The following is a 26,037-nucleotide window of genomic DNA, read 5'->3' as shown; positions in this document are numbered from 1 at the left end:
TTCGGCTTCACGGTTTTTCTGGTTCTGTGTTCTGTTTTTATTTTTCGTGCTGTGTCATAAACGTCGTGTGTGTTGTTACCGCGTCGTCTCAAAGTCCATTTCTCCTAACATGGCACGGAACATAAGCGTTGACGAACCTTGGCCCCAATAAAGAAAGATATTTTCATTACAATAAATGGTGAGCCTGCCAGGATTAAGCTCTTGTTTTAAATATCTTAAGGAGCCTCACCTTGTTTGTGTGCCGTGTTTGAGGAATGGACCCGGAAAAATAAGCACGATTCTGTGTATAACATTGTAGGATTTAGGCCGAGGAAGAAATAATTGATTGTAGAAGCAGTTAGGTGCAAGCTAACGCAAGGGCCAGGAGCATTGAGGCTGTTATGTGATCGTGAGGGTAGCGAGGTTGTTGTGCGGGAGGGCTTGACGCATTGATGTAATAGCGGAATTGGCACGATAGTAGAGGCTATTTTGGACTAACTCGAAACAACCATGCGCCCTGGCTTCACCACAGCTGATGTTACAGGAGCCGTTGGTCATGCGAACGATAACGTTAAGCTTGGGAGCGAAAGGGGCTTGACGGGTGTCGGCTACAGCAGTCGCAAGAACATTGTAAGTCAAGCAGGGCTTGGAAATTTCTGTTCGCGGTTAGTGTAAGCGTGTTGAAGTTTGGAGGACGTGAGACATGAGAGCTAGGTTTCAGCTTCTTGCGACGCTTCCAGAAGAATATCAAGTAAGCTGGACTTGATAAACTCAGCCTCTGTGAAGATTGAGTGAAGGCAGCCTATACGTGAAGACTGAGTTGGTGTTGTTTAAGAACTCATGAGTGCATAACAGGAAGTTCTAGAATGTTTAGTACATAAGAAAATTAAATCTTGTGCAGTCATTGGTTTTTGTTGCCCGTATGCATGTTTAATTTAAAAAGTTATCATTCTTCTGGACTGGATCATTGTAAAGACAGATCGGCGTTTCCATTAGTGTCATCTCCGGATATTGTTGGAAGTTGCATGTTTTTCTGTCCCTCATCACTTTGTTGTGTGAGAAAAGTTGTTTTGTGAAAACAACTTTCTTGTGTGGGGGGTTATTGTGATGAGTGAAGAAAACGACGACAACGACGGAGGTGCGGGGCAAGGCGCGTGTAATGTGCGCGTGAGGTCAGCCAATCAGCTGATGACCTGTGGTGGCTCATAGAGGTGGCGTGCCACGATTGGGCCATGTGTGACCATTACGTGGTGGTAAGCTTTGTGGCCGGGGACGAGCCGAAGCAGCGGCAGACGGGAGACAGCGGGCCGAAGCGTCGGACGCAGGCGATCCAGGTTCCGGCCAGGGAACGCGGCTGTCCACGCTACTGCCGTCTAACCACCAGCTGGAGTGACGTTGCCGGCACGAGTACTGCATCTCGGGGCGCGGCCTGGCCTGCTGTTCTCTTCCTTGCCGAGGGCATTGCGGATCTCGGCGAGGCGTCTTCGTGGTCAGCCGTTCGGCACAGCGACGAACGTGGCCTGGTTAATGGTCACGGTTGCACCGAGCATCGCGTCTCGACGCAAGCTGTTCGCTGGACGGGCTGGCCAATTACACGCATGGAGCATCGCGTCTCCGATGCGGGTTGACTGCTCCGTAGTCGTACCCATGCCCCCACTCCGTCACCGTCACCATAGCGTCGCACATCGAGACGCAACCCGCTTCCGATCAACTGTCACCGCCTCCTGCCCTGCACCTCGGCGGTCGTCGGGGTCCGCATCTCATTGGGAGGTTTTGGAACTTTCCGCCTAGAACTCGCGTTCTGTAGTTTTCTTATTCGACCAGACAGTTTTGTTACTTATTCGGCTTCACGGTTTTTCTGGTTCTGTGTTCTGTTTTTAGATGCGGAGCATCTAATACTCAAGGCTTGTAGTGCGGCGCCGTCCGCAAGCTTCCTCCTCCTCCTTCCACCATCTGTGCATCCCTTCCTCCTCTACACACCGCGTGCGCTTCTCCTCTTCACGAACATTCGCTAGCTGTGTAATGTAGCGCGCATGCGCCGTCACGCTTCGAGAACATCGGCAGCTGACGCGCGCGCATGCGCCGTCGCGCTTCGAGAACATCGGCAGCTGACGCGCGCGCATGCACCGTGGCGCTTCTCCCCCTTCTCGAACATTCGACAGCTGACAGTGCATGCGCCGTCGCGCTGTATATATACTCAAGGTCGGTGCTCGCTCGCTCAGTTGCCGCTCGTCGGTTGGTTTGTACGGCGCGTCGACGTCCGAGGTCGCAATGATCGACGTCCCTTCGACCAGCGCCGGCCAAAGTGTTGGCGGAACCGCTCAAAGTTCGTCGCAATAAATAAACACCGCCCTTTCGCATACGTGTCGTACGTGTTTACTCATTTAACACCCCTCCTACAACCACGTTAACCAATTTAGCCAGCGACCCAAGTAAGTCGCAATTTAACACCCCATTTCACAACCACGTTAACCAATTTAGCCATCGACCCAAGTAAGTCACACTTTAACACCCCTTTAACCAATTATATGCTCCGCATCCTCCTCAGTGTTCCCCCGAGGGAAGCTGCGGGCAATGTTTTATCTTTCGTGCTCTGTCATAAACGTTGTGTGTGTTGTTACCGCGTCGTCTCAAAGTCGATTTCTCTTAACACGGCACGGAACATACGCGTTGACGAACCTTGGCCCCGATAAAGAAAGATATTTTCATTACAATGAATGGCCTCGGATCCAACCCCTGGATATCAGCCGGGAAGCGCTAAAGAATTTACAGCACGCAGATCCCACGCTGGAAACCTGCTTCGCCGCATTGGAGAAGATCATATCTAAGAAGCCAACAGTCACTGAGTCTGTGCAGGTACGCGACATTCTTTTCCGGCGCCACCGCACGGCAGGAAGGCGAGACTTGGAGCAACTTGTAGTACCCCAGGATCTTCGGAACACCGTAATGAAGATGGCTCATGAAGGCCTTCTGTCTGGTCACCAAGGGCAAAGAAGGACAACAGTCCGTGTCCTTACAGAGTTTAATTGGCCGGGTGTACAGGCTGATTTGATACGGTTCGTGAAGTCGTGCGACATATGTCAGAGGACCGTGCCTAAACACCTCGTCGAACGAGTTCCATTGGGAAATATGCCTATCATAGACACACCTTTTCAGCGGGTCGCCATCGATATTATTGGCCCTCTGTCACCAACGTCATCCAAGGGCAACAAGTATGTCTTAACGATGGTAGACTTCGCTACGCGTTACCCGGATGCGGTGGCACTACCAAGCATCGAGACAGAGCGCATAGCGGAAGCACTAGTAGAGATGTTCTCCCGCGTTGGAGTGCCCCGTGAGATAGTGAGCGACCGTGGAAAGTCGTTCACCTCGAGTCTCATGCAGAAACTCGGTCGGCTACTTTCATTTTGTCAGCTACCCATAACGGCCTATCACCCCATGGCCAACGGACTTGTGGAGAGATTTAATGGCACTCTCAAACAAATATTTCGCCGCATGTGTCAAGAACGGCCGCAACATTTGGACAGATACTTGGCTCCCCGGCTCTTTGCATACCATGAAGTTCCCAAACGAGCCTTGGATTCGCACCGTTCGATCTCCTCTACGGCAGATTTGTACGCGGGCCAATGTCAATCCTTAAGGAGCTGTGGACAGGGGCCAACATCGATCCTGAAACGAAAACAACATACGAGTATGTTATAGATCTCCAGGAGCGACTGCAAGACACCAGCAAGGTAGCGCACGAAGAACTCCTGAAGGCGAAAATGACACACAAGAAATATTACGATAGGAAAGCAAGAGTTCGACACCTATCACCAGGAGACAAAGTATTGCTGTTGCTACCATCAGATAAGAACAAATTGATCTTGACAAGGAAGGGACCCTTCACAGTGCTTGAAAAACGCAGTGACTATGACTACGAGATAGATCTCGGAACTCGGAGAAGTCTTTTTCACATTAACCTTCTCAAGAAATACCACGAAAGGGAGCCTATTGCTTACTGAGTATGACTTCGTGGTTGAGTACATTAAGGGCTCTGACAACATAGGTGCCAACTACCTCAGCCGCATTTGACTTCTCCACTGGTTAGCGTTTAGTGATGGCAAAATTTTTTTTCCATGTCGTCACCCTTTCTCTAATGCAATGGACTTCTGTAAATAATGTTATTGTTTTCGCTATTTCTTTTGCTTTTGTTTACTCCACCCCGTGCGCTTGTAAAAAGTTGTTTTCCCCCTAAACAACTTTCTTGAGCAGGGGGATATTGTAAGGAAAGGACACAAAAGCAATGTGTGTTAGGTACGATTTGTGGAAAAAAAGGACTTAAAGACGCCGAGGAACGTCAAACCAAAACTGAAGAAGACGAGCGGAGGGCAGGTGGCACGAAGGCGACAAAAAGGAATGAAAAAGAAGAGAAGAAGAAGGAACGTGCGGAAAAGAGAGCTCGAGGGTTCAGGCCACGAAGGCAGAGGAAGCGGTGCGCCGCTCGAGAGGACGAGTTCCTGGCAGCGTTCCTGAGCCGGACGTGAGACCCGTACGTGTCGGCCAGGTCGAGCTCCGGTGTGTCTGTTCGAGGTCGAGTCCGTCGGCCTGTACAAAGTCCAAGGACGGGGCCTGCTGAACGGCTCCTGCCTGGGTGCAGTGGACGGGAGCAGGTTCGTGGGCGAGGCCTACCGGGTGTGGTCCTCGTGAGCCATGGCCTGATCCTGGACCTCAGGAGTTGCGACCCTGACTGCTGGGTTAGCCGCGACATCCGACTCAACGGCGCTGCACACGGTAGCGCATCCGTGTGCCGTCAGCCGTTCCAGCTGTGCCACCTTTGCCCTCGCGCACGTCGACGACCGCATCATGTCGGGACGATGGGGACCCAAACTGTGAGACAGCGGTTTCTTCTTACGAACCGTGAACTATACGCGCTGGACACTGAGTTAGCGTAGCCGCGAACTCTGCGCAGATTAATGGCGGTCTGACTCTCGCGCATGTTGCGTGATGCTTGGCGTATGGGGTTAGATATATATAGTTTTATTTTCTCCTGCCACTTCCTTCTCTAGTGTACAATATAAAGCTTCTTTTGTTCGCTTAAATTGCTCATGTTAATCCTTTCTCATCCGCTATAAACAAACATAGTGACGAACGTCCTTAACCATCGCATCGGCATTAGGCCTACTGTATTTTAAAATACTTTGTTGTGACGTTTGTTTGGCCACACGGATCTTTTATACTCTTAGATATGCCGATGGTATGAAGGTCGTCAAATAAATACATTGTGTTAACGACTTATCCTTCTGGCATTTATGGATGTTTTCTTTTTCGGAAAGATAAAAGAGAAACAACCTCTCGCATATTATTTTGATGACTAAAGTCACGAAATTCACTCGCGAAACGCCAGGCGTACTATTTTGTTATTGCGATTTTTACGTCATTATGCAATATTTGTCACACCAATGACCTCGGTATTCTCATTGCATCACACTGCGTCTACTACAAGGCGCACTTCTACAAGGTGTGTTCCTAGGTGGAGGCTTCTTTTTCGATTATTCTATACCATACCGTGAACTGTAAACTCTAATAAGCCTTCTTCAAGCTAAATATGCATTTCTGACCTACACTGCCAATTCTGAATCCCGTAGCGTGACGGAATAGGGCAAAAAATTTTCTAGGCATATATATCTATCGCTTTGATGGTTTTAGATTGTCTGTTTTCTGTGTAAGTTTAGAATGCTACATATCGTTCAAGCAGTGTTACAATATTGTCGTTGTCATTGATATCATGCCCACGAAGTAGCACTGATTCGACGTTTCCAGTCAAGATTACTCAATCAATCACAACCTGCACTGAACCACACAGTTCAAATGTTTAGCTATTCAGTATGATTCTGCTTGGCCCAACCAAAAATTCAAGCACGTTTTCGTACAGGTTACTCCAAATTAGACCATATTCATTCTATCATTGAGGTAATAGAGAAATTCGCGGAATACAACCGACCCCTATATATAACTTTCATAGATTACGAAAAGACGTTTGACTCAGTCGAGACATCAGCAATAATGTAGACACAACGAATCAGGGCATTGAAGAATCGTACATAAACATACTGGAAGAAACATACGGTGGATCCGCAGCCTCCACAATTCTCCATAAAGAAAGCGACAATATCCCAATAAAGAATGGTGTAAAGCAGGGTGACACAATGTCACCAGTGCTATTCACCGCGTGTTTACAGAAGGTCTTCAGGGCCTTAGGTTGGGAAGAGTTAGGGATAATAGTTAATGGAGACGATCTTAGTAACCTGCGATTCGCGGGTGACACAGCTTTGATGTGTAACTCAGGGGACGAATTACAGCTCATAATTACAGAGCTACACAAGCAAAGCAGAAAAGTGGGCCTGAAAATAATATGCGTAAAAGAAAAGTAATGTGCAACAGTCTCGTAGGAAAACAGCGCTTTGTCTGAAGTGAAAAGTCATTGGAAGTTTTAAAGAAATATGACTACTTAAAACAGGTAGCAACCGCGGAGCCGAACCATGAGAGCGAAATAACTAGAATAAGAATGGGGTGAAACACATTTGGCAAGAATTCTCAAATTATGAATGGTAATCTGCTTCTAACCCTGGAAAAAAAAAAGGTACCTAACAGCTGCATCTTGCCAGTACATAGTTATACAGCGGGAACCTGGAGGCTTAGAAAGAGGGTTCAGAATAAATAGAGAGCGACTTAGCGAGCGATGAAAAGGTAAATTATACGTGTAACCTCAAGAGACAAGAAGATGGCAGAGTGGGCCAGGGAACAAACCGGGGTTAAGGACATCATAGTTGAAATAAAGCAAAAGCAATGGACATGGGCCATACACAAAGCACGTAGGCAGGATAACCGGTGGTTGTTAAGGGTAACTGACTGGATTCCCAGAGAAGGCAAACGCAAGAAGGGGGAGAGAGAGAGAGTTAGGTAGGCCGGGGAGATAAAAAAGTTTGCAGGTATAACGTGACAACGGAAAGCACAAGACCGGGATGATTGGCGGATCATGGGAGAGGCCTTTGCCCTGCAGTGGGCGTAGTCAGGCTGATAATGATAATGATCAACATATAGCCTAGCTCGTTCCATGTAGATGCTGCCTCAATCACCAATCAATAGCATACAAAAACGAACAGAGCCACTAAAGCACACTGATTCCTAGATCAGTTACTGAGCAGATCATCATGTTTACAATTTCACATCACATAAATTTGCGTTCTTGGGGCACTGCGCATTGTTTACACGCATCAAACCCATTTCAATACTCTCAGCATGTAATTAATCATCCCAATATTTCAATTTTGATAAGTTTTAACCCGTCAGATTATTTTACAAGGTTCACTTGTAAGGTTCGCCGCACTTACCTATGCGTGTCCTGCTGGAAATTCGTGCTCTTTTTCGTCTCCCTGAAAGCGATCTTGCCGCTCGCGAATACTACCTTGGAGTTCTGAAAGGGCGGAATGGCCTTTATACCCGTTTAACTGCTTGCTCGAGTGGCAAACATTTACTCTTCGGTGGCGTGCTTACTTTGACCTGGCAAACATCCCAGCGATTCCTTCCATGACTTTCCTTAACGTGCAAAGCACATATTTTCAAAGCTGGAATCCCGTTTATGGTGCCAGTTTCCACGTTTCATCTAGACGTTTGGTGTAATTGGTGTGTCAGTTGCTATATCGGTATTACATGCGAGCCATATTCAATAAGTAGGGTTTTGATTATGCCTAAATGTTGAAGGGTATGAACAACTGCGTGCGAATGCAAGATCAACTGTTACTTTTAACGGCAAAGATGTACCTCGCCGTAATTGGTCAGCTGGAATAATAAGTGATCATATACATGATGATTGGTTGGTCGGTTGCTTGATCGGTCGGTCGGTCGGTCGGTTGGTTGGTTAGGCCCAAGAGGAGTGGCCTAACCCACCATGGGGGATCGGTTATGAGTGGCGCGGGAGTGGGATTTCGAAAAATAAGGGGGGGGGATGCCTGAAGACTTTTTTGGTAAAAAATTATTTGTGCTAACAGTATATTATGGATTGTTATAAAGAAAAATAAAAAATGATAAGTATAGAGAAAAAAGAGTTGCAGTGAAAATACACAAAATAAATAATGATAAAATTAGGTCATGAGTATTTATTTGTGATATTACCAAGGTAGCCATTTTGATTCTTTTACATGATTATATACCGCTCCATTCATGCCCCCCCCCTGCCAAGACACAGTGCCGACGACCCTAGGGAGAGTAATACCGTTTCACACAGCTTGAGCCCTTATGTTTCTGGAAAGGTGCTGTCACAAATATTTGCCTTGAATTTTGATATGTGCAGCATTCTGTAATAACGTACTCTATGGTGTCTGCTTGTTTAGAGTAGTAAAATTGAGGAGAAGGAACAAAGACAGGGCTGTACAGATAACAACTTAAAGTTAGAATTCTACATGGCAACTCAGTAAATGTCACTTGACATTGTTTTCTTGCACACCATGAACTATATAAATGAAACTAAAGTTGATAAAAAATCTTTCACTCAGACATGCAGAGTTGGTCTGTTCCTGCTGTATAGTGGAATTTAGAAATTGCGTGATTGTGTGGAGGCATTAGGGTCTTAAAATATTCAGGACGGAGCCCTGAATCTATACTGCTGCCAGTACGTCCGTCGCTTCATTTATTGCTCATTCAGTCAGACCTAGCACCCAAACGAAATAGACAACTGAAACATAATTAGCCATATATATACAGAACTCTGATGAACAAGGCAATATCTTTTGTATTGTCAGAGCAATGAAAACGTACAAAGATTTAGTCATTATAGCCACAGAAAACGTAGAGATTGGGAGCTCGCGTATGGCCAGAATAACTGCCAGTAATTCTGCCGGAAATATTGGCGTAAAACTGGGCAGTTGGAGTGAAGAAGACCAGTTTATCTCTGTTGAATAGATGCCCACACCAGCTTACTTAGCAGTAACGGAAGCATCTGTGGCTATATCTGGATCTGTAGGCTTATAGGTGGTTTTCCAGTAACCCCCCTAATTATCTGATCAACAAATGTTAAGCATTTTTAATCTATATAATGAAATTCTATTCTTATCTTAGCATTTATTACCTGTGAGAAACTTACATCCCGGATTTTAACTTCCAATGGCTTTGCACAAGCTATTGGAGGTCGATGCAGCCGAGACCACCCACAATAAAAACATGCATGACTTGATGCAGACTGGAAAAAGCGCATCCCGTTGTACGTTAGAGAGTCACTGTCCATCGCACCTATTCCACGCAACATGCATCCTACTTTCCACAAAAGTAGACGCAAGGCTATAGCTGATGCTATTCAACGAAAGTTGAAGCAAGACCCGGACTCCCACTACACTGACGCGGCCAAGTATCCGCATAGAAACGCGTACGCTGTCGGCGTCTAAGATTCTCAAGGCCGAGAATTAGCGTTGGCCACGGTCAACGCGCTCAATTCAGACGCAGCAGAAGATTCGGCTATCGCCCTAGCAACAAACACATGTACAGATGCCGCAGTGATTTTCACCGACTCGCAAGCCGCCTGCAGGATTTTCGCTAAGGGCCGTATCTCAGCTGATGCCACCAATATTTTGAAATGGCGAAACAATCCACTCCCATACACTTGTATATTATGGGTGCCGGGGCGCGAGTGTCTGCAGGGAAATGAAGCAGCGCACGCTGCGGCCCGCGAGCACGTCAGCTGGGCTGCCGGCTGCTCACAAGATATCCGACCCATCGTCGAAAAGACGGAAGTTGTTCAAAACAGCTACTTGTTGTTACTCCGGCATTAAAGGCCGGAGCAACGAGTATACCCTCCACCACACCCAAAACTGGCAAAAGAGGAAAGCGTGATAGTGAGACGCCTGCAAAGCAGCACATACACACATGGGGCCCTAATGCACCGTCTCTACCCAACGAGATATAGCTCTATGTGCCCGCTCTGCAATGTACTGGACACCCTGGCACACTTGCTTCTTGCATGCCAGTGTATTTCCAGACGTAATCTGCAACAACACACGACTGATAAGGAAGAGGGACGGACCAACGAAGGCCTAACCGAAACGTGGGAGGTGAAGCTCACCCTCGAGGACCTAAAAGACCAACAACAACTCGTCGCCAGGGCCAAGAGGGCAGTAAAGCAGTCTGTTTTCTCTCCAACGTATTGTGAAAATGCTCCGAGTGTCCCAGAACAAATAAATGAACAATTGGATCCCGTCACTGTGACCTATAATGGTGTACTCAAACTACTCCAGAATGTTAAAGTTAATTCTTCAGGCGGACCTGACGGCATACCCAATTACGTCCTTCATGCCTGCCGTGAGACTATTGCCCACTTTCTCGTTACTCTGTTCTCCAAATCGATGGCTTCTGGTGACCTGCCTGAGGATTGGAAAATCGCTAACGTTGCGCCCATTCACAAAAGTGGCCCGAAAAGCAATCCTGAAAACTATAGGCCCATACCCCTCACAAGTGTCTGTAGTAAAATCCTGGAGCATATAATATATAGCGCCATAATAAAACACCTGGAATCTAATAGATATTTTACTAACTGCCAACACGGCTTTCGGGCAGGCTTTTCCTGTACAACGCAATTAATAGAATTTAGCCATGATCTTTTCTCATCATTTGACGTAAAAGAACAGACTGACTGTGTATTTTTGGATTTTAAAAAAGCATTTGATTCTGTCCCGCACTCGTTGCTGCTCCATAAGTTGTCTTTTCTTGGCCTACATCATGATGTTGTCCAGTGGATAACAGGTTATTTGCATAATCTACCCAATGTGTCCTGATAAACGGCTGTAAATCAGGTGATGTGAATGTTATTTCTGGTGTTCCGCAGTGGTCTGTTTTAGGGCCCCTGCTTTTTCTTGTATATATTAATGATATTGTAAGTAATTTGTCCTGCAAAGTACGCCTTTACGCAGACGACTGCGTTGTTTATCGCAGTATCAAAAGCCCACTTGACATGGACTATCTTCAAAGCGATCTCGACCATATCCAAACGTGGTGTGCAAAATGGAAAATGACTTTGAATATTGCGAAATGTAAGCACGTCTCCTTCACGCGCAGGCGCAGCCCTGTTTTATCAAAATACATTTTGGAAAGTACGCATCTTGATACAGTGCCAGATTATAAATACCTCGGCGTCTATTTCTCATCTAACCTAATCTGGAAACGTCAGATTGAACACGTGTCCTTTTCTGCTTCCCGCATGCTCAACTTTCTAAAACGCAACTTCAGTGATGCTCCTCCAAAAGTTAAAGAACTTTTATATTTCACCAACGTAAGATCCATTACGGAGTACGCCTGCGCCGTGTAGGACCCACAATTTGAAAATTTATGTACACTGCTAGAACGCGTCCAGAACCGCGCCGCCCGATTTGTAACTAAAAATTATAGCTTTCGCACTAGCATTACATTACTTAAATCAGAGTTGGGCTGGGAAACACTAAGTAAACGTCGGTTGCATCACAAACTTGAACTACTATATTGTATTTATTTCAATAAGAATGGTCTTAATCCTGAAATTTTCTTACTAACCCCGCACTTTGTATCTAAGCGACGCGACCATGAATGGAAAATTCGTGAAATTGATTGCCGTACTGATGTGTACAAGGGTTCTTTCTTTCCCAGTTCCATTGAGGCCTGGAATAAACTACCAGGTAATATTGTTAATTGTACATCTGATGCTCTGTTTCACACGTTTTTGTCGCACATGTAAATTTTTCATTGTGGCACTGCTTGTACATTTGACGCGCTATTGTGCAGATTTGTACCACTTATTCTCATGTCAGTTTTCTTTTTCCTTTTCTTTTTTTTCCCATATGATGAATCGTATTCATGTATTTGCATATACCCCCCTGCTGTATTGTTTTGTTGGCGCTGCAGGTAAAATGAATAAATAAATAAATAAAGCCAGAGGGTTCCTGGAATAAGGAGCCCTACCATCTCAGGGTGACACCGGGCAATGCTCGGGGCACTGTTTCGAAAATAAACTTTTTCTTCTCTCTCGCTCATAAATACATATTGGGAGCGTCTCTGTGTGAATGCATAGATGTTAAGAAATTTTCGAGCAGGTAAGTTACGAAAAGGTGTTTCAGAGAGGGCATATATTCTTAACGATAAAGAACATCATTAGCGACAAACTGGGGGAGGCCCAAACATACACTCAAAGGCAAAAGAGTGCTAAAATGGTGTGTGGTTCGTCTTTTTAGGAACTAATGGGGCTGCCACAACCATTATTTCATTTGAGAACAAACAGCAATGGGTCTAACAGTTAGTCCCCACAGATGAGCTCAAGGAACTAACATTTAGTCCTCACACTTACACCTTAGTGAGTAACCGTTAGTCTTACAATTCACCTCAATAGACTAATATTTGGTCCTCACATTTGCACCATATAGAGCAATTGTTAACCTCCCCATTTACACCTTACCGGGCAACCGTTAGTCCTCACAGTTGCACCTTGCCGGACGAACGGTTGATCTACTCAATTACTCCTATCGGACAAACTTTTTGTCCCCAGTTCAAGCATTGTTTTTTGTTTATTTTCCAACAGGCCTAATACTTTTTTCGCCTGTTTTTCTGCGCAGTGAGCAACGAATTGCGCAGAAAAGAACACGCGAAAAAGTAGTTAGCCACCTATGTGTAACTGCTTTCGCAGTCACGGCAACAACGAAGGACAAAAGTGAGACATCGAAATCTTTTATTTTTCTACATACACATGAAGTTTCTCCATTCTTTTAAGTGAATTCACGTTGAAGTGTACAAGTCCAGTCTCGTTGACAAATCTTGTTCACTCCTTGGGGAGCTCCTCCGACGGAAGCGATAGAATACAGGCATTGCAGACGCCAGCGCACGCAGCCTCCTCCTGCCTGTTGTGTTCCCACGGCTGCACGTACAATAATATAAGAAAAATAGTTAGGCACGTGTCAAAGAAGACGAAGATGCACGCATATGGCAAGTACGTGCACGTTAATATAAAAACAAGCGTTAAAACATGACACACAAATAACTTTACCTTCACATCCCGCACAGTCCTTCTGAAGCTGCTCTGACGAAAGAGATAGATGACAGGCATCGCAGACGCCAGCGCACACAGTCTTCAGCACGCTGTGTGCCCACGGCTGCACAATAAGTATGTAAAATAGTGAGTCACACGTGACAGAGGATGAATACAAATGCGTATGAGAAATACCTTCAAGTGGAATTGAAAGCATACGTGAGATATGACATGCTAATAATTTCACCGTGATGTCACACATCGTCAAAGACTCATTTCGAACTCCGTAGCGCAACAGCTTAGGAGCGGCGGCTGCAGCCACAACTCCACGAACCTCCATGCCGCTAACAAGTCAGCGAGCTCTACGCGAGCGACGTCGTTCAGCTCGAGCAAGCGAACGCGAGACCAAACACGGCGTTGCACGCGGAGTGTCTGCCGCCAGCGAACTTCGAGCAGGAAAGCGAGCGCACTCTTTGCCGCCGCCACGAACAGCACCGAGCTGGTTTGGAGCTAGCGCCGAAGAAATCGACGGTAATGCGGCCATTTTCCACAAACTCGAGCGAGTGCAGTGCGCAAACGGGAGTCCGCCGCCGCGGCCAGCGGACGGCGCCGAGCTGCTAGCGACCGACTCTAATGGCGACTGATTTTCAGTGAGTTCCGACGCTAGCGAAAGCCCCGCCAGCCCGTGCTGGTGCACTTACAGCGTGTGACATACTACAACCAAGCTCTTTACGAGAACCCGCAACGTGTTTTCGATGACTGCCAACACAGCGACGAGGTCTCAGTCCAATATCGTCATCCCGGAGCTCATCGCGGCGGCGAAGACAGGCGAGCACTCGAGCGAGCGTACGGGAGGCCGACGGCAATTGCGGCCAATTTCAAGGCGGTCGCAAAGCACAGGCGAACTGCAGATTCCGAAGCTGATTTTGCGATGCATTTCGTGTGTGCGATACACAACACGACCGAGCCCGTTTCCGGCAAGCGCGATCCGTATCGCACACACGACAAGTAGAGTAGAATAAAGAATGATAATTTACAAGTCTTAGAATCAAGCGCTGTTTTCTGCCCTAAGTTGGACTAAAGTCTATATCTGATATGCTTGTTGACTTCTCGGCCGCCATATTGGCCTCCCCAACTGTTGCTGTCGTTTGTTTCTCGTGACTATCTTGAAGCCAGAGATATACAGCATGGCGTGGTGACGTGTCGAGGCTTGCTCCTGACTTCATGGGTGCACCGAAACGCACAAGCAGCAGCCCACGCTCACCCAAGCGTACACACAAGCACCACGTCCTAATTCTTAGGTCGTCGAATCCAGGCGGCCGTGGGCGAGCACTCCGAGCACAACGCACCGCGGACCATTGCCGGCTAAATAAGGGGAAAGACTGAGCCAATAGAGGAAGAGAAGGACATGTGTTCTGTGGAGGAGGGCTGTCACCTTGGCAACGCTTTTCGCGCTGCCTGCGATCCCCGGGCGGTTCATCCCTTTGGAGACTAAGTGGTTTCGCGCTGTACGCTTCCCCCTGTGGTTGCTCCTCAGCTGTCTATGCGTTCATCGCGCGCGCCCATTGGTCTCTGTTACTCCTTTTTCGGGTAATTTTGCCTTAGAGTCTAGGCGCAATGGCTCACTCTCTACAGAAAGAAGGGGGCGTATTTATAAATGGGTCGCCCACAGAACAACACACCACCAAGCTCCAATATTCGGTAGACATACATCAAACATAGCATCAACAAAGTTCTTCTACGCATTCCGAATCAACCATTGTTGTAGCGCTTTAACCATTCAATCGCACATAATCACTTAGACGCAATATACTCAATGTGTGCACTCTAATTAAGATTTGCAGTGTATACTCGGCTCAATTACTTTAATGAGTCTACCTGTGGAGTAATGTCCACAGGAGATCTCAGCAGAATTGCAAGAGCCAGTTTGTTAACATTACGAGACATGTGCAGGTCACTAAGCCATACCTAAATTGCCGCCAAATATGACTGTAAATTATTTTAAAATGAGGGTATGCCATTGGAAGCTGCAAAAAATGCTGGATTGTCTCTGTGTGCACATACACTTGTGCATTATCATGAGTAGAGATAGAGCTTAATAATATTTGAATAAAATGGGTGAAAGAACGAACCCCAGAGGAGCCCCCCCCCTTGTTTGTTTGTATTGTGTTGAAGATAGCCCATTCTGCGAACAATAAAATGTGCGCCGACCTAAAATATTTTGAGTCTATGCATTTATATATTCGGGAACGTTCTCGCTTCAATGTTCACTAATCAAGGTGGCGTGCTCCACACTGTCATATATACGCCTTAGCAATAAGGTCACGAGAGTGCCGTACTGCTTTCTGTGCCGAGCAAGTTTATTTCTAGCTTCCAGTTCAACATGCGCACACTACATAGAGCACCCACGTGTACATCCGATATGACAATAATCCAATATAGGACTTCACTCTACGAATTCTTAAGGATGTCGATATAGAACCCCCTTTATTATCTTGATTCGAGGTGACGAAATAGGTCTAACGTTGTCTATTGCATGGCCATGCAGCTCCCTGTTTTCAATAGGGGGTTGCATTAGCAACTTTACACTCAGGATGTACCCAGCCAATTTCTATTGAACAGTGATTTATCGTTTACCAGATTGCTAGGGGTCAAATCAAACCTACTCTTTAACATCGCTGTAGTTATAGTATCAGTACCTGCAGGTGAAGCTGGTAGTGAGTGTACTACTTCGGATTTCTTTTATAGTGCTGTTGGCTTATATTCATCAGCTTTTTCTATAACCGGCAAAGGGTGGGATCGCATTGACGTAAAGCGATCTTCCAAACTTTTTTCAATTGCTTCGAATGATCGCAATGGTTCTGCGAGGGATAAAAAACCGAATCAGTATTCATTGGTGATGCAACAATCTGGGAACCTAAATTGGGTTTCTTATTATTTTTTGTTTCCGGCATATACGCTGGCCACAGGTGACAGCGTAAGTCATGTTGTGCGGTGGTCTCTCGGCCAACTTGAGAGCGTGGAGCTCCAGGTCTGTTTGGGGATCTCAGCAAACTCCATCAAGCGTGATGAGGTTTATTGAACTAGCGAAGTCGCAACGGGGTCTCAACAAAAAAGGACCGTACAGCAAAGCTGCCAAAAGCGGCACAGGCTCTCGTGGATCCTTGTTTTAGAGTGATTTCAACCAAGCTGCCTTTCGTCCCATGTAGTCGCGATCACAGTCAGTGTTCCACCATGGTAACTGATTACTATTTCTAGTTAACTGCCTACTGAATTTGGCTTTATTGATAGTGTCACACTATAGCTGACATAAATTATGTGCCCTTACCTGCTCACTTTGTCCTGGCCCTGCCACAGTGGCTAAGGTAGTCGGCTGCTGACCCGCAGGTCGCGGGTTCAAATCCCGGCTGTTGCAGCTGCATTTCCGATGGAGACGGAAATGTTGTAGGCCCGTGTGTCCAGATTCGAGTGCACTTTAAAGAACCCCAGGTGGTCGAAATTTCTGGAGTCTTTCACTACGGCGTCTCTCATAATCATATGGTGGTTTTGGGACGTTAAACCTCACATATCAATCAATTACTTCGTCCTGCCTGTGTATTGAAGCCTGATCGTAATGTATATTTTAGTTTGTTATAATTAACATAATTCAGGACATATTTGCTTGTCGCAGCAAGCGGGCATATAATGTTTAAAAAATTGGCCCCGTATCTGCCTGTTAGAGAGCAAATGTCGTTGGAAGACGATAGTCTTCCTTTTGGAGAGAGTGAATAAAAGATTTGTGGGATGTTTTGCGTGAGAAAATCACTCAATGAGATTCTGGAGGTGCTGCATGAGACATGTGCCCATCTGGCGGTAATCTGTAAAAACGAAAGGATGCCTCTGTTATAGCGAGCGCGCAGCCTGCGCGCTCAATCTCGGAGGCCATATTTTGTAGATTGCAAGGTAGGTGACAGCACCTTATCATTTCAGCTATAGTGATTGCATATGGTTCCTACGGAACCAGAGTAGAGCATAGGTTTGCCTTCTTGCCTGGCTAGCAACCTGCTATGCGGCGAAGTCGCCCTCTGTTTTGAAAATGACTCCCTTGCCGTGTTTGTTTTTGTTTCTTCTTTGCCGTGTTGCATATTGACATACAAGCTTGGCTTGAGTCCTGCACACACTGCATGCAGTGCTTCAAGGCCCCATATCTGCCCAATCACCAACAAAGTGCAATGTAAAAGCTCAATAAATAGCGTGGTAAAAAAGAAAAGCAACGTTCTTGCTCAGCGTGTGGCGAAAAGTTCAGACCGAACATTATCAACACATTTGGTCTTGCGACATTCACATTTCGCACACTTACGAAATTTTTGACCGGATAACGAGCGGAAACATTCAGTATTCACATTACGCTTGTGAGATATGCGACATTCATTAACCTTGATGGTACATGAAATCGCCCGATTAGTCTCGGTGAATATAACCCAATGAGGAGTTAGGCCTTAGGCATTTGAAGAGCGTAAGAGCATAATGGTGCACTTTTTGCACAATTATCATTGTGCGATGCACACTTGTTGCTTCACTGTTCTAAAACAATTTATTCCACTCATAATTGCAAACTTTTACCCGATATTTTGCCTACATAAAGTCAGTAAGGCTCGTACTTTTGGCTTAACTTTGCGGGGCAGTACTCTGCTGACACGCGAAAAACTCGGGTTGGATCCTTAGTGAAGTATATATGTTTCTTTTTTCGTATAGTCTTTTTCTATATTTTTTGAAATTTTATGCAATAGTGATCACGGGCACCAGTGGTGGCAAAATTATGCGGCGCCGGAGTCGGTCCTTGGGATCTCATAAGAGCTTCCGCTGTAAAATTCAGCGACTTCAACAACCGCGCTTTTTAGCTGCGTCAGTGGCGAATAATTATTATTCCTTTGCATGAAGATAGATAATCCGGCTCTCTTTAAACAGATATGAATGCGCAACAAAGAACAGTGCAGTTCTCTTTTAGCATGTACACCACAAACGAAGGAGCACTCAGTAGCTAGTAAAGCATCTTTTACCAGTTTACCAAGTCATTGTAACATTCTGATGGCTGTGATGGTAGAAATGCAGACCTGGTGCGCACATAAAACTGATACACAGTCACCCGCACGCATCCTTGAACCGCATTCACAAAAGGCACGAAGACCAGCGGGATTCACTTTAAATTGACTGGCAATTATTCGCGCCAAAGCAGCGGCGGCGTCGGAGGACACAAAATTGGCCTGAGCGTCAGCTTCTCCGCATTGCATGGTTGCTGGCAGCACCGGTGGAGTTAGAAAACAGTTGCGGTACTCTGGTCCAGTAGGGACCATATACAGTTACTCTAGTTTTAGCAAAGCCTACGAAACGACTTTTTGTGCATAGCATCTCATTGTCAGTGCAGCGTAATTAAAGCTACAGTTTTTAGAATTACTGATGTATGCTTTTTTTTGGGTAAATAAACACACCACAGGATATCGGTGTGTTGACTTTGTGCTGCAGATATGGGCAATAATTGCTTTCAAACCGACAATCGCAAAAGTACGAACGCAGAACCCAGACCAATATTGGTGGGCGCTGCGGATGGGGTCATACTTGAGCCGTTTCGCTTGACAGACAAACAGGAAGACACGAAGACAGACAACAATTTTTGTTTTGAATATCTGAAGAAATACTATATTGCAGTTAAAATACTGGAAGGTGAGCACTGTTGGCGGCCGAAGTGATGGTGGACCAGCACGAGATATTACAAGCCGAGTTAGAAGAGGTCAAGTCTATCACAAAATGCGATATACCAAATACATCAGTTGGCGATGGAAAATTCGCACACAGAATGCCATTCATGCGCCCATTATAATCCCCGTTTGCCACAGCCATCGAATTCCATGATATGTGGTGTGAATGGAAATCTCCTGCGATGATTATATATTTTACACGCTGCTACTGCAGAATTAACTAAACTTGTATTCACAACTTCTCTAAGAAATAAACATTGACTACGGAAAATGGTGTACAACGAGGAATAGATATAACTAATCCTAAATTTTCACTCTGTCGATGTTGACTAGTATGTTGTCATCACTCTATACGCCATCCCTACGCAAATTTGTAGGGATGAAAAGCGCTAAACCTCCTCTACATGAACCGCGATCTAAGCGAAAGCAAAGATAGTGTCTAAGATTAAAACTTATTTTATAGAGAACCACGTTTTTGTTATATAATTAGGTCGAGAGAAAATTCTGTACGACCATGTGAAAGATTTGTAGCTGCGGCAAAAATTGAGCGACAATTCCAAAGAAGCCGTTTCAACGACCCTATGTTGAAGGGTCTTTTGAGAAATCATCCTTCCTCAGCGAACTGATTTCCTGGCAACTCTTTGTCTTCAATCTATGCAGAAAAGTGCGTTTGGGATTCAGTGGCTCTAGTGTCCAAATCAACATTTTCAAAGATTTCTGAAGTGGTCTCGGAAACATTGCCACAGTTTTGTTCTCAAGTACATGTAAGAGGACCGGTGTAGTCAAACGCAGTTTCTGCACCAGACGCGGTACGTCGCGTGGTGCAGAAATCTTTGCCTTCGTGCGTAGGTGCGGTACCTATATCATGAGTTGGTTTGCCTGCACTATGTAAGATATGGGTCTTCTGAGTCGTGAAGACTTGTCCGATTGTCTACAACAGTGTTGTAAAAAGGGCGTTCAATACTTCTGACATAGTCTTTACGACAGTATCTGCCATAACCTCAACTATAGATGTTTCCAAAGATTTAAAATGCCGAGCAGCACCTACAGCGCACCCGGACGATCTGTCTAATACTGGGGCTCGAGCTTCACGGCCGGAGATTCGCTTCCTTTCTATGTTCTCTAAAACTTGGAGGAGCTCTCACCAGGTAGTTTGAATGACGAGCAGGGGAGGTGTCTCGGCAAAGGCAGCAACTTTCATTTTAGGAGAAACGTGTTTTCAAGTCATGCACTTCTCCACATATGCGGCATCCAGGAGACGATCAGCACCCCTTAACGGTTTGACCATATCGCCAGCGGTGAATGCATTGATGCGGGCTGGGAGCGTCAGCCTCAACCCTATAAATTAAGGGCCATGTTTTAATCTCTGCTGACCTACTTACACGGGACTCTTTTATTATGCGAGGCTCATGAGCATCGGTACACTGGTAAGACCACTGCAACAGAAAACATTTCTGTGGTGTTCTCTTTCAGCTTCGTTTCAAGTCACCGTGTACCTTTCAGCGGGGCAGCGATATCCAAAGGCACCGATAGGGTCAATAAGGGGCAAGAGATATATACGTGTAAATAAAGGAAAGTTGGAGACGAGCACTCGAACGAGGCAGACGTAGAAGTGTGGCAGCTTGGGCTAGTTGGTATGGCATGACGATAGTTATAGCGCGAGAACAAAACGACGACACAGAAACAAGAAGTGTCTTTCGTGTCCTTCTTGTCTCTGTGTCGTCGTTTTGTTCTCGCGCTATAACTATCGAGGCAGACGTGTCTCCTCCGTCACCATCTACATGAGGAGGGGACAACCAATAGCTAAAGAAAAATAAAAAATTAAAATATGACGTCAAAACCGGAAGCGGCAGTGATGTCGCACACTGGTCCTACAGGGCACGAAATTGAAAGTTTTCCTAATTGCTGACCTTTGAGGTGCCGCTCTTAAGGCAACCTTATTACGTCTTCTGGATCGCCAATTGTATTCAGGTGAGGAAAGAAAGAAAAAAAAAACAATGATTGAGGGAGCAAAGTTGTTTTATTAGCCAAATGACGTACTTACAATATGCACAAAAAACATGGCCGAGGCAATTGTGAGACAACTGTTCACAAGCACAATAGCATAGTAGTTCGAAAACTCACGTTGCGCAAACGTCGAAAACCACTGCAGTGAGGCAGCAGCTTCAAATTTATAGCTATGGCAGCCGTGGAGTACCGGGTCTCGTTGCTTATAGCTATGGCAGCCGTAAAATACCTTGTCTCGTTGCTTAGCGCGGCGCGTTCACCGCCATACGCCAGCCGTGCACCAGAGAAAGAAGTCGGTGGTAACTTGAATGGCTATATACACATTCTTTGAGATATTTCAGTTCACAGATGTCACACCAGTGAAATGCACTTAAAAAAATAAGTAAACTGCTTAAGGTATGTGAGAAACCAGTACGGAAAAATGAGCGATGTCTCGATGACCTGGCAATGCGCCGAACCAAAGAACACGCCGAAGTAAACGCAAGCTCTAGATGTAGACGTAGATGTAGATCCTAAACTTGTGGCTCACACCCACCATGGAAGATTGACCAAGAATCGGGTAGATTAACAAAAAGGAATATACATATTTAAATATTAGCCAAGAGAATAATATTATAAACAATGATTTTTTGTGAATTATTCCTGACAAGAAATTGTATGAATTAGTTTCTACTGAAAGAGAAATAAATGATTGATTTCAAATAAAACTTTCTGTAGTCTACAATGGTTAACTGATAACCCTTTGAGATTAAGTTTCTTCTCTGACACTGTATACAATGAAATCTTGCACTGCCTCGCACACTTTCCCGTTGCTGTGCCCTTAGGTATGTGCACATAGGATAGTAAATTGGACGTTGTCAAAGCTAATCGTAGAATTCGTAACGGAATTTTTAGTGATAACTTGATTAATGTTGAAAACTTTCTACGAGAGATCAAAAAGTGTTCCACAGTTTCTTCTTCTCCACAAAAAGAACAGAGCGGGGAGGGAGTCAAGCCTGCTCTCAACAAATAAAGATTTATTGGAGGAATACGACAGCAGCGTCGAGTGACCAAGACATTCTGGTGTCGGTTATGACATGAGAAAGTTTTCCAGGGTGCCATTAGATGGTTGAAGTCCGGAGAACTTTTTGAAGAAAGATGCTGTAGCGCATTCTCGCATCATTATTTGCCTCAGAAATCTAGACGCTACTATAAAGGCTGTTGTAGTGGTAATACTGATAGCTCGTCCGTCTAATGACGCTTTCGCTCTGATAGCAAAGGCTGTTGTAGGGACAATATTGATAGCTGGTCTGTATAATGCTGGTTTCGCTTTGATAACAAAGGCTGTTGTAGGGGTAATATTGATAGCTGGTCCGTCTAACGCCGCTTTTGCTCTGAGAGCAAAGGCTGTTGTAGGGGTAATATTGATAGCTGGTTCGTCTACCGCCGCTTTCGCTCAGATAGCAAACTACAGATACGCTCCACCCCCTACCCATTTAAGGCACTCAATGGAAAATGGAGGCTATCAACCACTTAGCCAGGTGTGAGATACACCATAAAATGGGTTAATAAGTAACATTGACATATATAAAACTACAACTATTTGGAGAAAAATATATTGAGTTTTTAGTTTGGTTGTTTGTCCCCATTTAACCTAGTCGCGCTCCAATCGTCGGCGGGTGTTGATGCCTGTGACAATGGGTTGCCGACATTTCTCGTTCCAAGTCTCGCAACCCACGCAATTCGACTGTGCCATTTGTTCCAATGTTGGCATCGAGGCGTGAAACAGATGAGATTACCGCAGTGGTTTCTACCAGTGTCATATTATAGTCGCGCTTAGATGGCGGAACCACCCCATCAAAGGAAGAGCGCAGGCACGCAGCTAACACAGCGAAGGAGTGTGACAAATATAAGGCGCGTTCAAACAGTATCGGGCGAGTGCACCCGATAACTCAGTTCAGTCGTTTAAGCTCGCCCTTCTTGGCGATCACTCGTCGAAAAGTCGTGGGTTTGATTTCGGGGTCTCCAAAATTGCTCAGGTTTTTTTTTCTGTTTCAGTTCTTTGCATGATGCTCTTTTATATTTTAACGTTCTCATATTCGTTACAAAAATACATAAATAAAACCTTCGTGGACGTGGCTTATAAACCCTTTCGTGTTAAGAAACAGAAAATGAAATAAAAAGGAAACTTACGAAACTTCGTAAAACGGTGAATGCTAGGACTAAATAGGTGGCCCTTAGCTCCCCGTCTATTTATAATTGTGCCTGCAGTGCAAGTTACGCAAATGTTTTCTGCCGGCACCATATGTTAATAGTGGGATGCAACATTTGACTTGTTGGTGAATAGGCATGGATTTCAGTGATAGTGGTCCCTCCCGCTAGTCGTAAATCAGGTGGCGTGATTAGATTTGTGCTTTCGAAGCATACGACAAAGAACCCTCAATGAACTATTTTAGGGTTCTTCATTGTACGGACCCAAAACAGTGAACCAAGAAAATATTCTAAAATACATCATCAGTTCAAAATATCAACATGAAAGGGCACGCTCAAGGACACAATGTACACTGTTCAGACTAATAAAGGCGTGTTACACTGAACGCTATAGAACTGTGGCTTGATGGCTCGATACTTTACATGTCATACGGTTGGACGCTACAACATCAAGTAGCATATTGCAAATTGTGTGCTAGGTAGGTGCGGGAATTATTACTGGGCAAAATAAATAACAGAAAATGTCGAATCGATGACCATTTCGAGGGTAATGACGGCGAAATATCCTATAGGTTTTATATGTTTTTACAGGAAATAATGAGTGGATATAAGAAACTATCACAAAAGTAAAGTAGAAGTGGATGATGCAGTGGTAACCTTTTTCTGCACCGAGGCAAAAAAAAAAATAACAATAGCCTCGTTCTCAATATATGTTTTTATGGGGAAAATTGAATGCAGGTAGATAAGATAGACAACAAAAAGTAACCAGTAGTTAACGCAAAAGTGAAAACAAATGGTGTAGGTGTGAAAGCCCTTAAGTCTACCCCCGTATGTTAGCGCTGCCAATGCTTTCCAAGTGCGTTACCAACTTCTTTATTATCCTATTTTCAATTCATTCGCTCATTTTCTTACGTTGACAAAGAGAAACGAAATGCTTCTTTTTAGTAGAACCCACCACTTTTTGCAACCCTGCCTTCCCCTGAAGAAATAAATCAGTTTCATTAGTAACGCACTGTCCAATAGTGGCCAATAGTGGGTTGCGCCAAGGTGTTGATGAAATAAGCAACGTTCTAAAGAAGGTATGCAGACGAAGAGAAAGAAGCTGTAAAGCATTGTCTGTTCGAGTGGTATTGTGAAGTACAACGAGCAATGTCTGGCCAAGGTGAGTTTGACGCCATTCGCCATTTATTTACTGGCACGGGCTAACGTATCTTTCCCGATTTGTTGTATTGTTGCAGACAGCAGCGAGCGGGAGTAAGTATTTGTGCTTATATTGCAGTAATGGTACCGACCAGCAACCCTACATCAGTTGAGCTAGAGGGATAGGTCTTTGGGGCCGTTAAACAAGGCAAGGCGAGATTCCAGAAGTGAGTTGCGTTCCACACATAATACATAATGCTTCTTGTAATTATTAGCTACTTTTTAATGACTATACATGGTACTTTAGTTTATTTTTCAGTTTAAATATTTTCTCAGTATGCGACCGCCACCCCTGTCTGATGTATATAGGGTAAGTGAAGACGAAGTTAAACAGATACGTGCCCTCATGTCAGCTATGAAATTCATGCAGGCTTCTCATGCTGGCGTGAGGGTACGCGCCCTCGTGCCCACATGTATTCTCATGCCAGCTATGAAATTTGTGTCACTGGAAATAAAACCGTTATTATCGAGACAAAAGCCTTGCACACGGCATAAAACACTAAAAGCGACTCTGAAAGTCAGCGGGAGATATGCGAAAAATCATAAACATATGGTGACGTCACCCTTTCACGCCGTTATTACCTCCCAGTTTATCGTATGTTGTTACGTCATCTACTTATTTTATTTGCCCATACTGCAGGTCATAACAGGCCCAAAGAGGAGTGAAAAATAAAAGTAAATAAACAAGAAAACCAAATAAAACAACAAAAAATCGGAGACTGGACATTCGTAACGTTACAGCAATAAAATGAGAATCCACTTCATTATAAACGTAAAGTGACGCCAGCCTCAAGTCACTTTCTGTAACGTCGTTACAGGACATCACCTTGTGGTCGCTGCAGACAGTGCATATTATTTACGTAATGTACTAGTCGCGCCCTTATGGTAAATGAAATTTGGGTGCACATTAAAGAACTCCAGGTGATCTAAATTTCGGAGCCCTCCACTACGGCGTCTCTCATGATTATATGGTGATTTTGGGACGTTAAACCCTTCATACAAATCAATCAATATGTTATATAAAAGGGGATGCATATACAGATGTTCTTTTAAAACGGGACTGGGGCACACGGTGTTTCTTGGGAAGAGCTGCTCTAACGGCCAATTCATAGGTTTTGATTGATTTGTGGGGTTTAACGTCCAAAAACCACCATTTGATTATGAGAGACGCCGTAGTGGAGGGCTCCGGAAATTTTGACCACCTGGGGTTCTTTAACGTGCACCCTAATCTGAGTACACGGGCCTACAACATTTCCGCCTCCATCGGAAATGCAGCCGCCGCAGCCGGGAATCAAACCCGCGACCTGCGGGTCAGCAGCCGAGTACCTTAGCCACTAGACCACCGCGGCGGGGCAATTCATAGGTTTTCCTTTTACCGGCAGAGCCTTTAGGCAAACATACGTGGGTGATCCTGGAGGTATGCGAGTTGTCGAATGCTTGCAAGGCCGCTGTACCGGCAGGCCTTGCAAAGCCACACCATGCATGTGAAGAGAGCTTCTGAGGGTGTAGGATCAATGGCGTTCAGTAGGAAGAAACAAAAAAATGAGAAAAATTTACTCTTCCGAATCATTTTAGGTGAATGCATAAGTTACCCTCTAGGTTTCGTTATCATTGCAAACTGAATTTAACGCAATGTCGTGATCTGGTTTTGAATAAGTTAGAGGCTTTCCTGTAATGTCTTGAGGCGTATGTCGCTAACTTGAGTCACCAGGAAGTTTAGTCAAACATATTGCGTGAATCTGACATTCCATTTCAGAAGGAATATTAACTTAACAACGGTACCTATGCGGGCTAGTTGGTTTTCATTACAGGATTTGTAGGTGTAGCGCCACGTACGAAAATTCAAAAAAAGTTGAAAGAAAAAAGGCGCGAGTTAGCTGCGAGTACACGCCTCTTTCTTGTCAATTTCTT

The 26,037-nt window shown here is 45.1% G+C and overlaps 2 protein-coding genes across 2 annotated transcripts in view; one reads left to right on the top strand and one right to left on the bottom strand.

Annotated features, from left to right (window-relative positions):
- Positions 1–7,407, bottom strand: part of LOC119170826 (dehydrodolichyl diphosphate synthase complex subunit DHDDS) — a 60,670-nt gene extending 53,263 nt beyond the window's left edge. Inside the window, exon 1 of the mRNA XM_075886598.1 lies at positions 7,353–7,407. The gene's annotated coding sequence lies outside the window, so the exon portion shown is untranslated. The remainder of the gene's footprint in view (positions 1–7,352) is intronic.
- Positions 7,408–24,026: 16,619 nt separating this feature from the next.
- LOC142785101 (tissue factor pathway inhibitor 2-like) overlaps positions 24,027–26,037 on the top strand; it is a 39,680-nt gene continuing 37,669 nt past the window's right edge. The window contains exons 1-2 of the mRNA XM_075883522.1: positions 24,027–24,088; positions 24,165–24,180. Of these exons, the coding sequence (XP_075739637.1) occupies positions 24,076–24,088; positions 24,165–24,180 (29 nt within the window). The 5' untranslated portion in view covers positions 24,027–24,075. The remainder of the gene's footprint in view (positions 24,089–24,164; positions 24,181–26,037) is intronic.

The sequence above is a fragment of the Rhipicephalus microplus genome, chromosome 2 (assembly GCF_043290135.1).
Source record: "Rhipicephalus microplus isolate Deutch F79 chromosome 2, USDA_Rmic, whole genome shotgun sequence".
Taxonomy (NCBI): Eukaryota; Metazoa; Arthropoda; class Arachnida; order Ixodida; family Ixodidae; genus Rhipicephalus; species Rhipicephalus microplus.
This window is presented reverse-complemented; position numbering and strand designations above follow the sequence as displayed.